This window comes from Oncorhynchus mykiss, chromosome 3 (assembly GCF_013265735.2).
Source record: "Oncorhynchus mykiss isolate Arlee chromosome 3, USDA_OmykA_1.1, whole genome shotgun sequence".
NCBI classification, from domain to species: Eukaryota; Metazoa; Chordata; class Actinopteri; order Salmoniformes; family Salmonidae; genus Oncorhynchus; species Oncorhynchus mykiss.
The window spans coordinates 23,718,798-23,729,876 of NC_048567.1; the positions used below are offsets into that span (position 1 = coordinate 23,718,798).

The 11,079-nt window shown below is 44.4% G+C and overlaps 1 protein-coding gene across 1 annotated transcript in view; it reads right to left on the reverse strand.

Annotated features, from left to right (window-relative positions):
• Positions 1 to 591: 591 nt before the first annotated feature.
• The window catches only part of LOC110514538 (tropomodulin-4), a 10,510-nt gene continuing 22 nt past the window's right edge, over positions 592 to 11,079 (reverse strand). The window contains exons 1-10 of the mRNA XM_021593886.2: positions 10,974 to 11,079; positions 6,296 to 6,477; positions 5,630 to 5,786; positions 5,157 to 5,279; positions 2,456 to 2,548; positions 2,215 to 2,345; positions 1,955 to 2,062; positions 1,686 to 1,829; positions 1,292 to 1,436; positions 592 to 1,021 (exon numbers count right to left, since the gene is read on the reverse strand). The exon at positions 10,974 to 11,079 is cut by the window's right edge and continues 22 nt beyond it. Of these exons, the coding sequence (XP_021449561.1) occupies positions 999 to 1,021; positions 1,292 to 1,436; positions 1,686 to 1,829; positions 1,955 to 2,062; positions 2,215 to 2,345; positions 2,456 to 2,548; positions 5,157 to 5,279; positions 5,630 to 5,786; positions 6,296 to 6,403 (1,032 nt within the window). The 5' untranslated portion in view covers positions 6,404 to 6,477; positions 10,974 to 11,079 and the 3' untranslated portion in view covers positions 592 to 998. The remainder of the gene's footprint in view (positions 1,022 to 1,291; positions 1,437 to 1,685; positions 1,830 to 1,954; positions 2,063 to 2,214; positions 2,346 to 2,455; positions 2,549 to 5,156; positions 5,280 to 5,629; positions 5,787 to 6,295; positions 6,478 to 10,973) is intronic.

Below are 11,079 nucleotides of genomic sequence, written 5' to 3' on the forward strand. Positions count from 1 at the left end.
ACCCTACATAACTATAAATACACATGCACTTTACTGTGGCTGAATGATCAAAGGGAATAAATAACCCCAGGAATAGCATCTGGTATGGCAATACTGACCTTAAGTCACTACAAGCCTGGTCCCTGTGCCATTTCTTTACAAGAAATTCTGAAGGTTGCTTAAATTAAGCATGATAATCAAAACGCATTGCTTAATACAGGTATAAAATGAATGTGTACATGGAAAATGGAGCCACTCCAATGCTGTGAAAATCCTCAGAGGTTAGCAGCTGTTTGGGGAGGGTTCATGAATCTCCTTGGGTGCATATGGGTGCCCCCTCCCCTTCAGACCCTTTAAAAGTTGGTATATTCTGAGCAGGGTAACTCAAGCCCAGAGGACTAGGTTACATACCCAATAGAGGGGGGTAAAAATAGGTTGGGGTTGGGGGGATCCGGCGGGCTCAATGAGGTATTGAATAGTTACGATTCTCACGATCTCGGAGCACACAGCGTACTCTTGTATCTGCTCGCATCTTGTACCTTGTGTCAGCTCTGAATTTTGAACTATAGACATAATGAATGTTGAAATGGCAAAAATATCACATTCAGCCCATTAAAACAATGAATTATTTCAACGTTTATTAAAAGTATTTACAGATATTATTTTCCTAGATATAGCACCACTACCATGTAGGAGTTTTATCACCTCCATTTTCTGAGTATTATCATGGCGTACTCTAGAAGCATAAATGACACTTTACAACGATGTGACCTATGTATTCTTTTATGATGAATTCAATGGTCTACAAAAAGCTGTGGTAAACAAAATGCTTGGACACAGAAATCGAAATGAACACCCGGACTTGTGACGAGGCACAGAGGGGTTGTAAAGGCTAGTTGCGCCCCATTGACAAAGCTAGCGCAAAGCTGTCAATGGCCGTTTTTAGAGTTGTTAGGTCCAAGGGGCTGAGTTGATTGTGCTCTCAAGACGTGAGCCTAACTTGTTGCTCCACTCTCGTCTCATCTTACTCTCTGTTGACGAACTGGACAGAGAAAGAAAAGGAACGATATGAGTCAGCCAGAGTACATTATCAATGGTCATCCGAAAGCTGAAATACCTCAGAACATGCAGAACACCTAGGACAACTAAACATGAACTGAAATGTAATCTGTCATTATCTCAGAATTATTGCCAGCCTCGTCACAAAAACCCCAACAGGAAGAATGTCAAGCACTTTAACATTGACCATGGCAGATGACGCACAACTGAAATACAATAATTGACAGTATGCGTGCATTCTCCAGACACTCACTTATGTCGTTGTTCCTGGTGATGGCGATGGCTGCTCTAGCCCGAGGCCCCTGCTGGGTGAAGTGGTAGCCGATCTTTACGATGCTGGAGTTGTTCTCCAACATGGTGGCAATCTCCATCTCACAGGAGTCCCCCAGTTTCTGTCTCTAGGGGTGGGGTGGGTCAAAGGATGAAAAGGACTTCAATAACCCCATAACCACACAATACAATCAAAGCATTGTCTTGTTATAAGTTTATCATTGTTTTTTCTCTCTCCAAAGTCTTTTCGTGTTTCTTGAGGAACTCATGAGGAATTTGTTTTATATTCAGTTGTTTATACAGCCTACATACAGTATGTAGCACTATTCAAATGCATGTATTCATACTACAGCATACTTTCTGTATGGGTGTCTGACCTGGTTGTCGATCTTGATCTCGGTCAGTGTGGTGTTGTTGGCCAAGGCCTTGACGATGGCATTCATGCCCTCGCAGGTGATGAAGTTGGACTCGATGTTAAGACTCTGCAGAGTGGTGTTCTCCTGGAGCATCTCAGCGACAGCCTGGTTCACACACATCCACACTTATGTTACTAGAGTCACATTCATTAGTAACAGGTGAAAATTACAATAAGGATGTGAAAATGAGGATTCTTTGTGGCTTGTCTGCGGGAGAAGAATGTACTCACATAGGCCACGGGGTCGTTGCTACGGGTAGCGGCAATGCTCAGATACTCCACGTGGGTGTTGCCCTTCATCGCCTCAAAGATCTCTTTCAGTGTTGGGATGGGAACGTCCTACAGGACAGACAGACATCAATCACTGTATGCTGATTCAGTACGCCATAACACACGAGGCTACACGCTACCATCAAGGGATCTAATCCTCCATTGTAGAATTGGTCACGGTGTACGTTCAAACCATAGGATCTAAAGCCCACTGGCTTCACCTTGATGTTGTTGAGGTTGACATCAAACAGGCTGCTGTCGTTTTTCTGGATCAGCTGAAGGGTTTCCTCCACGTTTGTGGGGTTGGGGGGCTCGTCTGGGAAGATCTTGAATGCATCTGGTTTTACTACACCTGAAAGCACAGGAGTATCACAGGTTAGTGTAAGACTTTCCTAAACATGTAATATACAGAATACCGTAGTAGGTATGTTCTGCTCTGCTGGTCAACCTCTTCATACGTACTGTTGATGCCCTCTGTGTTGGCGATGGTACCAGTGGTGCCCAAGGCGTCATAGTACTGCTTGTTGCTCATCAGTGTGTACATTCCCAGAATAGCTGCAAAGAAATGGGACGGATTTATATATCTGTAACTCTCATTCACCATCCAGTAATATTTCCTCAGTTCAACATAATTAATGGTAGCTGTCAGCTGAGACCTTTAGCATGTTATTGTCCCAGTAAGTAATCACAAGGCCTTAATTATAACTAAACTGAGAGTGTATGTGACTGCAATTATTTATGAGGGCATTGTTTTGACAGGCAGGTCTCCCAATCTCAATTATACTCTACATATCTTCACGTAGAGAGGTGTATCTATTTCAACAACTGAATTGTACGTTTACAGTATACACCCAACACTGTGCAGTACATTGTATCATGAGAAATACTAGGTACAGTATTTACCATGTTATGCACGTGCCTACTCTGTGTCTGCTTGACCAGATAAGGACATTGTAGCCTTTCCTCAGTTCTTACAGAGAGAGCTGCAGTCTCTGTCTTTAATCTCAGTGCCTCCAGGCCCTAAGGACGTTATGACACCAAACATGAATGTGAGCCATGCAGACACACCAAGCCCAATGTTATGTGCCAACACGTAATGAATGGTTATTCGGCCCCTCATTTAGATGCATACATAGACATAGAGGCCATTGTATTGTTCAGTTTGACACCATGCCCTGGGGACGAGTACTTTGAATTCCAAATATGCGGGTGAGTTAGCTCAGCATTGCTAATTTGACAAGATGGGACGTAGGATGTAGAACAATGGGCTCCTAAAAATATAGACTGGTGCTGCTGTTGCTTTGCTCAAATCTCCAGTAGAGGGCAGCACTTTGAATGCCTCTCCCAGTCTCATTACAGTCGGCCCCTCGCCACCAAACTGTGTTACACACCAACTGCTGTGGCAGCAAACCCCCAACGGCCCCTGCCCCCGGGCTCCGATCTGGGGCAGGCTGGGAATTATAGGAGGGAAGGCCTTGTGAGGAGAGAGGTATCCAGAGTCAGCTGGTCTGGTGCAAAATGTGCCAATGTCACCCGGCTTGACTCTACAGTAGCTTTACAGTACAACCCAGCCGCTCAATAATAACAACAATTCCCAAAATACCATCAGTATTATTAAGAGTAAAAAGTATTAATTAAATCTCTACCGACTGAGGTCTCCCTCCCTTGCTGCTGGTGGAGCCAGCCAGGCAGCTATGCTATTGTGGACTCAGATCCAGCCCTAAACAAAAGAGTGACAGAGGCTAACGAAAGTTTAATCCTCATCTGGACTCCCTCCAGGGTCAAAACTTTGTTCTCAATGAGGGGGTTAATGACAGGCTAATCTATGTGGACATACAGTTCCACTCCCCAAACTCCCCCACTGTGACTTTCCAGACACCTATGCTCTGTGGCTGTGGCTCTGCCATTAAAGGAAAAGCAGTTAGGAGGCCTGCCCCTCGGACTGAGGCAAGCCTGGCTCCCTTGCACAGTGGGTGGATACGGACGGGGGGATTTAACTATTGTGATAAACAGTGTTTGTTCTGGGCCATACTCTGAATTATATATGCATAAGGGTGTTATGGTCTCAAATGGTTGTGTAGCTTAAAAGAGGATTCTCATCGAATTAGATATCATTTGGAAACAAAAAATGTACTGTGTGTTTTTTGGGTGAAAATCGCCTATATCAAATTGAACCATAAATAACTTTGTTGTTTTGAAAACAATGTCAGAGAGCACAGATGCAGTAAATGAAGTCCTTGTTATGCGTTGTTATGAAGTAAGCACAGTGAGAATGTAAAAACAACCAACAAATCTGGTTGGTACTGTAAGTGTTGACCGCACGAGACCAAAGTATCTGTTGAACGCATGTTCAAGCTGAACTGAACTCATTTGACATCTCCATTGGGGTAAACATGAAAAAAAATGAAAACTTGTTGATTCAATTAATTACCTTTAAAACAAGGTTGCCTCTTGTTTGGTATAAATTGATATAGTAGCTTTACCCAACAGACAAGTCTTTGACTCCCTCCCCATCCCTCTTTCCATTCCTTCCTTCTTTTGGTGGCTTTTGGCCAGCTTATTTTCGTGTTGCTGCTGAGCGCATGGAATTGGAGCCCCCCCATGCCATGTCCCACATCCCATGTCTCTGCATGTCTCTATGTGTGGGAGTGGGTCTGTGAAGCACTGGAACAATAATACTATGGATCAATGAGGAATGGAATAATGTGGGTCTATGACAAAATAATAAAATAGGTCACTGTAAACAATTGGGTTCCAATACACAGGGCTGGCTGTGAGCCAATGAGGTAACCATGGGCTGTTTTCCCCTAAGGTGGGCGGGGCCACAATGTTCTATCTACCGGCTGGGAGTATTGGGCAACATCACATTGAAACAATGTAAGGACACAGAGGGATAGGGCGGCAGGTAGCCTAGCGGTTGGGAGTATTGGGCAACATCACATTGAAACAATGTAAGGACACAGAGGGATAGGGCGGCAGGTAGCCTAGCGGTTGGGCCAGGTAACAGAAAGGTAGCTGGTTGGAATCCCTGAGCTGACTAGGTGAAAAATCTGATGATGTGCCTTTGAGTAAGGCACTTAACCCTAAATGCTCCTGTAAGTCGCTCTGGACAAGAGCATCTGCTAAATGACAAACAATGTTTTTAAAAATGATAGATTCTCACCTGCGATGTCACACATCTCAGCGTCTGTGGCATTCTTCAGAGCCTCCTCCAGCTCAGGCTCCAGGGTGATCTGCTCATGGTCGGGGATCTTTCCATGGCCCTCCTTAGGAACAAATGCTCTCCCTGTAGAGGGACAGAGAGAGAGAGAAGAAGGAGAGAAGGAGAGACAAAGGCACACATACAAAGGGACTGTCAGGGCAACAAGTATCCAAGGGGTCATTAGCAGACTGTGTAGCACATGTGTTTTTTTGGTACAATCGAGGGGAAAATCTTTGTTCTCTCAGTAAGTATCTTGTCTCATCACTTATCTCATCACTTACCATTACTTATTTATAAAGTTCAAAACATTGGATTGTTTTTCAGTTTAAAGCAGTGGTTCTGAAACTGTGGGTCGGAGAGCCCCCCCCCCCCCCCCCGGTGTAGTGTGGAGTAGTGGAGTCAATAGTGTTGTTCAGTAGTGTAGTGTACCGTACCTTTCTTCTCGCCAGTAAAGGGCACCAGGTCGTCTCTGTCCTCGTGCTCCAGAGCTGTTTTCTCTAAGTGATCCAGCAGGGCGTCACGGTCAAACGCCCCCGTTGGGCTCTTCTTGGTCTGGTCACGCTGGCGGTACCCGGCTGGCAGGATGGCATTCTGGGACAGAAACAGTAGGGGTCAGAGGGCATGTGGACATTGTACAAAGAGTTCTGAATCCTCTGGGGTTCTAGTAACTGGTTGTGTGAGACTGTGTTTTTTTAGATGTTGGAAAATGGATTTATACGATTTATGACTACAGTATAAAGCTACGTAATCCCCAGGGAATTCCTAAGTAAGTCTTACAATGTCAGAGAACAAGATAACATGGGGATTGTGTTTTGTGTGTATCAGTGAATCTGTTGTACAAGGCACGCCAGGATTGTGGGTTCGGTTCCAGGGCCACCCACATCTAAAATGTATGCATGGATGACTAAGTCGCGTTTGGATGGAAAGTGTCTGCTAAATGGCATATTATTATTATTATTATTATACAATGAGCCTTGTGCATTCCTCAGTCTTTGAGTCCTAAAAGCTTCCCCCATGCCCATATATTGTGTGCTGGAGGTATCTTTTCTACAATGAATTCTCTTTTTTTGTCACCAGGGGCCCTCTGGGGCCCTCAGTACCTCGGGGTCCATCTCCAGCAGCTCACACTCTAGCGCCTCTATCTCCTCAGGGCTCATCCCTTTGAGGATGGCATCCTCGTCGATGTCCCGGGGGTCGCTTTTCGACATGTCTGCAGGCTGGCTGGGCTCCTAGCTAGGGTCACAAACACACCACACACCCCTGGGGTAGAGCAGGGCACTGTCTGTGGGGAGAGGCAAGAGAAAGGAGAGGATGCACTTGTGAGACAGGGATACAGATTGGACAGCTCTTGACAGATATGACCTCTGATAATAACAGTGAAGGATGTGTTGTGTTGGTGTCCTGTTAGGACTAGCCAGTGTGACAGAACCTGGGTAGCTAGGACTTAAGCACACCAACTATTTTCATGGACTGTGTCTCGTGAGCAACTTACGATCTCCATTGAGTATTATTGTTGCCAGTCCACAGTGTTGCCTCTATGAGGGTATGATGGTAATAATAACTGTACTTCCAGTGATCAACACACATTTCACTGGAGAACCCTGCGGTACACATGAATGCACAAATAAGCACTACTGGGCTACAATGCACAAACACTGCAACATTTGAACTGAGCACTCCTTTTCCCTCCGGAAACTGAACTGAAATGAACACACTCCTATAGAACTGAAGCTATGGATTCAAAAGGTAGAGGGAGAGAGCGGGGGAGAAGGAAAGAAAACGTGAAGGAGAGGGAGAGAGAGTGCAGGTTCTTTGCTATTCTTAGTTCCAATGTGGTGAGCTAGGGGTTTAGAGTTACAGAGGCGAGGACAGCGGAGCAGAGGGATGCGTTCCCTTATTTATCACTGGCTGACACCCGCTAGCGGCCCCACCCGTATTCCCTCTACACCCACCGGTGGACAAGCCCAGATAGAGACACAACCCAGATCTGAGGTCAGTTTCAAGCGAGAGATGAGCTCAACCATGAAACAAACACAAAGCCTTGGCACTCAGTGGAATAAATACAACAACAATATCATACTGTATATACCTCTGGTGACTCACAGGTATGAGTAACGCACCTATCAAGTGTAGGGTCAAAGCCATTTACGTTTTCAATTTTAAATCCACATTCCATTTCATATTAGTCTTATTAGGAAATGTTTTCAGAATTGACCCTGACCACTTATATGGTAAATAAAACACAAAATTGGACCTTTATGTGAACCGTAAGTCTACCATTGAAACCGAAACAGTTCTATGAGAGCTATTCAAGGTTACTGACAAGCTCAAGTCAATGATTGGTAATTTAACACTCCAAGTCAATAACAGAAAACCTCATTCATCCATCAATAGGAAATCAATGTCCTGAGTGTTGAACAAGTCCATTAGCAGCTGATTGTTGTGGTGTCTAACCTTGTTCCTTTCTGCAAAGGTAACAGTGGTGTGCTTTGCAGCCCTAGATCAAGTTACAATGTCAAACGTTATTAGAGTGGCCACACACACATCTTGTGACTTATTGCAAACACACACCGACACACCTTGTGACTAACGAATAGACTGCATTCATTGAATGCTTAGTCTACCTGTAGGTAATGCTCTGGGGATGACAATACCCTTTGTGTGTGTGTGTGTGTGTGTGTGTGTGTGTGTGTGTGTGTGTGTGTGTGTGTGTGTGTGTGTGTGTGTGCGTGTGTACGTGTACGTGTGTGTACGTGTGTGTACGTGTGTTTTGCCATGTCGTAATTAGTGAGTTATCATAGAATTACAGTAAAACATACCATTACCACAGAAATGTTGTAAAGGGTGTGTATAATAACTTCAAGTGTGTGAAGTGTTTTCGTGTGTGACGACGGCATGTGTCCATGTATGTTTGTGCTGCATTGTGCTGAGGGGACACCTCGTCAGCTGACGAGGGGACACCTCGTCAGCACAATACAGCTCTAATGTGTTAAGCCAATGACACAAACATTGGATCAAACAGCTGAGTGTGTAAAAAGACGGAAGTGATTATGGAGCAAACAACTGTATGTACCTTTAAGTTTACATCTTTCCCTGATGAAGACGTAGTGCCAAGAAGCATTGGCATTTTGTTTGTTCTCTTGCACATTGCAGGAACAACTTGGACTTGACTGGATGCAAAAGCAGCACGGCTTTCTCCTTTTCTCATTTGTATGGACAGATGAGGACAAACTTACAACTTCATTGAGCTACATTCAGGTGTAACACAACGGGGCAACATCCAAGCATGAATCTCCTGATTCAACTGCACCAAAGCCCTTGAGCCCACGAGGTTTGTTTGAATAACTAGGCTGCATGAACTATCGCTCTGAGTTTTACAACATCCTTGCCTCAGTATACAACACTACCAAGTGCAGAAGTTTTACTGTGTATGAATGAGACTATACCCTTTCAGCACAACAAGTGTTCTATCAGAAACCTTAAAAAGCCTTCTGACAAATGTGCTTGATAAGTGTTCAAGAGGCAGAATGCCATGTTTTGATTCATTATGTGATTTTAATGCGCTTTTAAACATACAGCTTTCAGGATTTAATGAGCATGTTTCATGTTCCTGGGAGATGTCAGACTGGAAAGTAGTGCGCACACACCGATCCATAGTATTCTCATTGGGTTCCTATGGGAACCAACCAACCTAGTATCTGAGGGGAACAGTGTCACCTGACAAAGCCTGCTGGACATTTCTTTCAATCTGGAATCTCAACCATTCCCTGCACCTGGGTTATGCCTGGCTAAGAGATTATTTTGGTAAAGATAGTTATTTAATCGCTACACACTACTTAACCACATACCACTTCAAGCATCTTTATCTTAGTTGTGGCCGCTAACCATCTGAGGAGTTGGTTAGCAAAATCCCAGCGACCTGTGCCGCTCCGGGGGACCTCTGGTTCAGCCAATCAAAACTTCAGAAAATGTACACCTGGCTGCACAGATAGCCACTCGGAGCACATCTGTTGAGAGGAGTGGGGACCACCAAACTGGTGCATCCACTTATATTCATCATGGCTTTACGTTAATTTCCCATCAACTGCATGGCATGGTGGCCATGATGTCACACGCTGTTGTGTTAGAGAGGCTCTGCTTTTTTCACTAGTGTCATCTGGTTCTGACAACGCTCGCTCCCACTTTGTAATCTCAGCTACTCTGTGCAGGTCCACTAAAAGCTTGTGGAGCCTTGGGACCAAATTAAGGGTCCACAAGCTGTATGGTGATGTCCACTCCAAGTTTAATATCCTACAAAGTCCAAGTCTCTGAGAGGTACAAAGTTACAACAACTCATACAAAACAACTGTCTTGTTGTACAGTCAAGTGACTGTTCGTACAATGTTCCGACAAGCCACATGACTTGGGTGATACTGGAAAGATCATTAGAGAGAGGGCCCAAAGTGTCAAAGCAGTGAGTCACTCCTCCGTTTGACAGGTCAAAATATTTCACATTATTGTGTAAAATTCCAAATCAACCGCAGCTTAATTTTAGCTTCACAGGTCAGCTACTTCCAACGGTGTAAATCTTTCCCGGCTTTGGTTGCGGCATTCACCCCACACTGGAGTTTCACTTGGAGGACTTAAAGCAACTTGTCTGAGAATATCGTCTACTGTCCAACATGGAAGGGTTGTTGTTCCACTGAATTGTGGGAGGAAAAAGAGGCAAAGGTACCTGAAAAATGTTAATGCTCATATTTTTTATTTAGCTGAGGAAACTGTTCTCATCTACATTGTATGAACATATGTTCTTGGCTTCCATGGTATTTGCCATTCACCATAACTACAATGTTTTGATGACAACACATCAATATGGAAGTTTTCATAGCCTGAATGCAAGTAGAATTGCTTTTAAAGTACAAGCAACTGTTCAGAAAAGAGTAAGAACTATCGAATAGGTGGGAATATATCTTTACAGCAATACAAAGACATTGTAATTCAGCTCCATGCGTCTCTAAGCTGCCGTAAGTCCACACCGTTAGCCACGGTGAATACACACATTTTGTGCCTGTTTTAAAAGACTTTAGCACAAATCAGCTGCAACTGGCCCTAAAGACGACTTGATCCAGCCAACACAGCTATTCAAACGTCAGGTGCTGCAGTGAAGTTAGCTGGGAGTGGGGTTGAGGGACGACCCCTTAAATCTACCATCCCCTGAGACAACACCACAAAAGTGTAGAGCGATGGACAGCTATGAGATGACTTAACCCCAGCATACCAGAAAAAGATCTTCAATTGAGTGACAATACTTTAGCTTAGGGTTTCACTGGACTCCCATAGGAGAAACAGGAAAACGTCTCTGCATACTTCCAGTCAGATGCAAATGTATTTAATTGTGGCTGAGCTTTCGGTCAGTCAACCTTCATCAGAGCACTGGACTCCCATTGGAAATGCCCAACTGTCAACTGTCAAAGCCGTGGCCAAAATAATCCAAGGCAATTAGAAGACCAACACACCAACTTCTACAGTCAAAGTTAAGTATTCAAGCAATACCAACATATTCCAATGTTGGATGAAATGAACCTGCTATGAAGTCGTTCAATTCTAACGCTGTCAAACTATATTCACAAACTCGTCTCCCTAACTTTTCTGTCCCTGACACAGTCTCTCACACACAGACACATGCACATTGGGTATAGCTTAGCCCCAAGCAGACACAGAGAGAGAGAGATTAAAGAAAGGGCCACCCTCATGACAACGGTATCCCCACAGTTGAGAGAGAAGCAGCCTCCCACCTACCTTCACAGAGTTGCAGTGCTGGAGCCCTCTACAAGGCAAAGCCTGCTGTTGGAACCTGAGAATGGTGGTTCTCTTTTTTCTATCCCCTCCCACCGGTTTTCTTTTT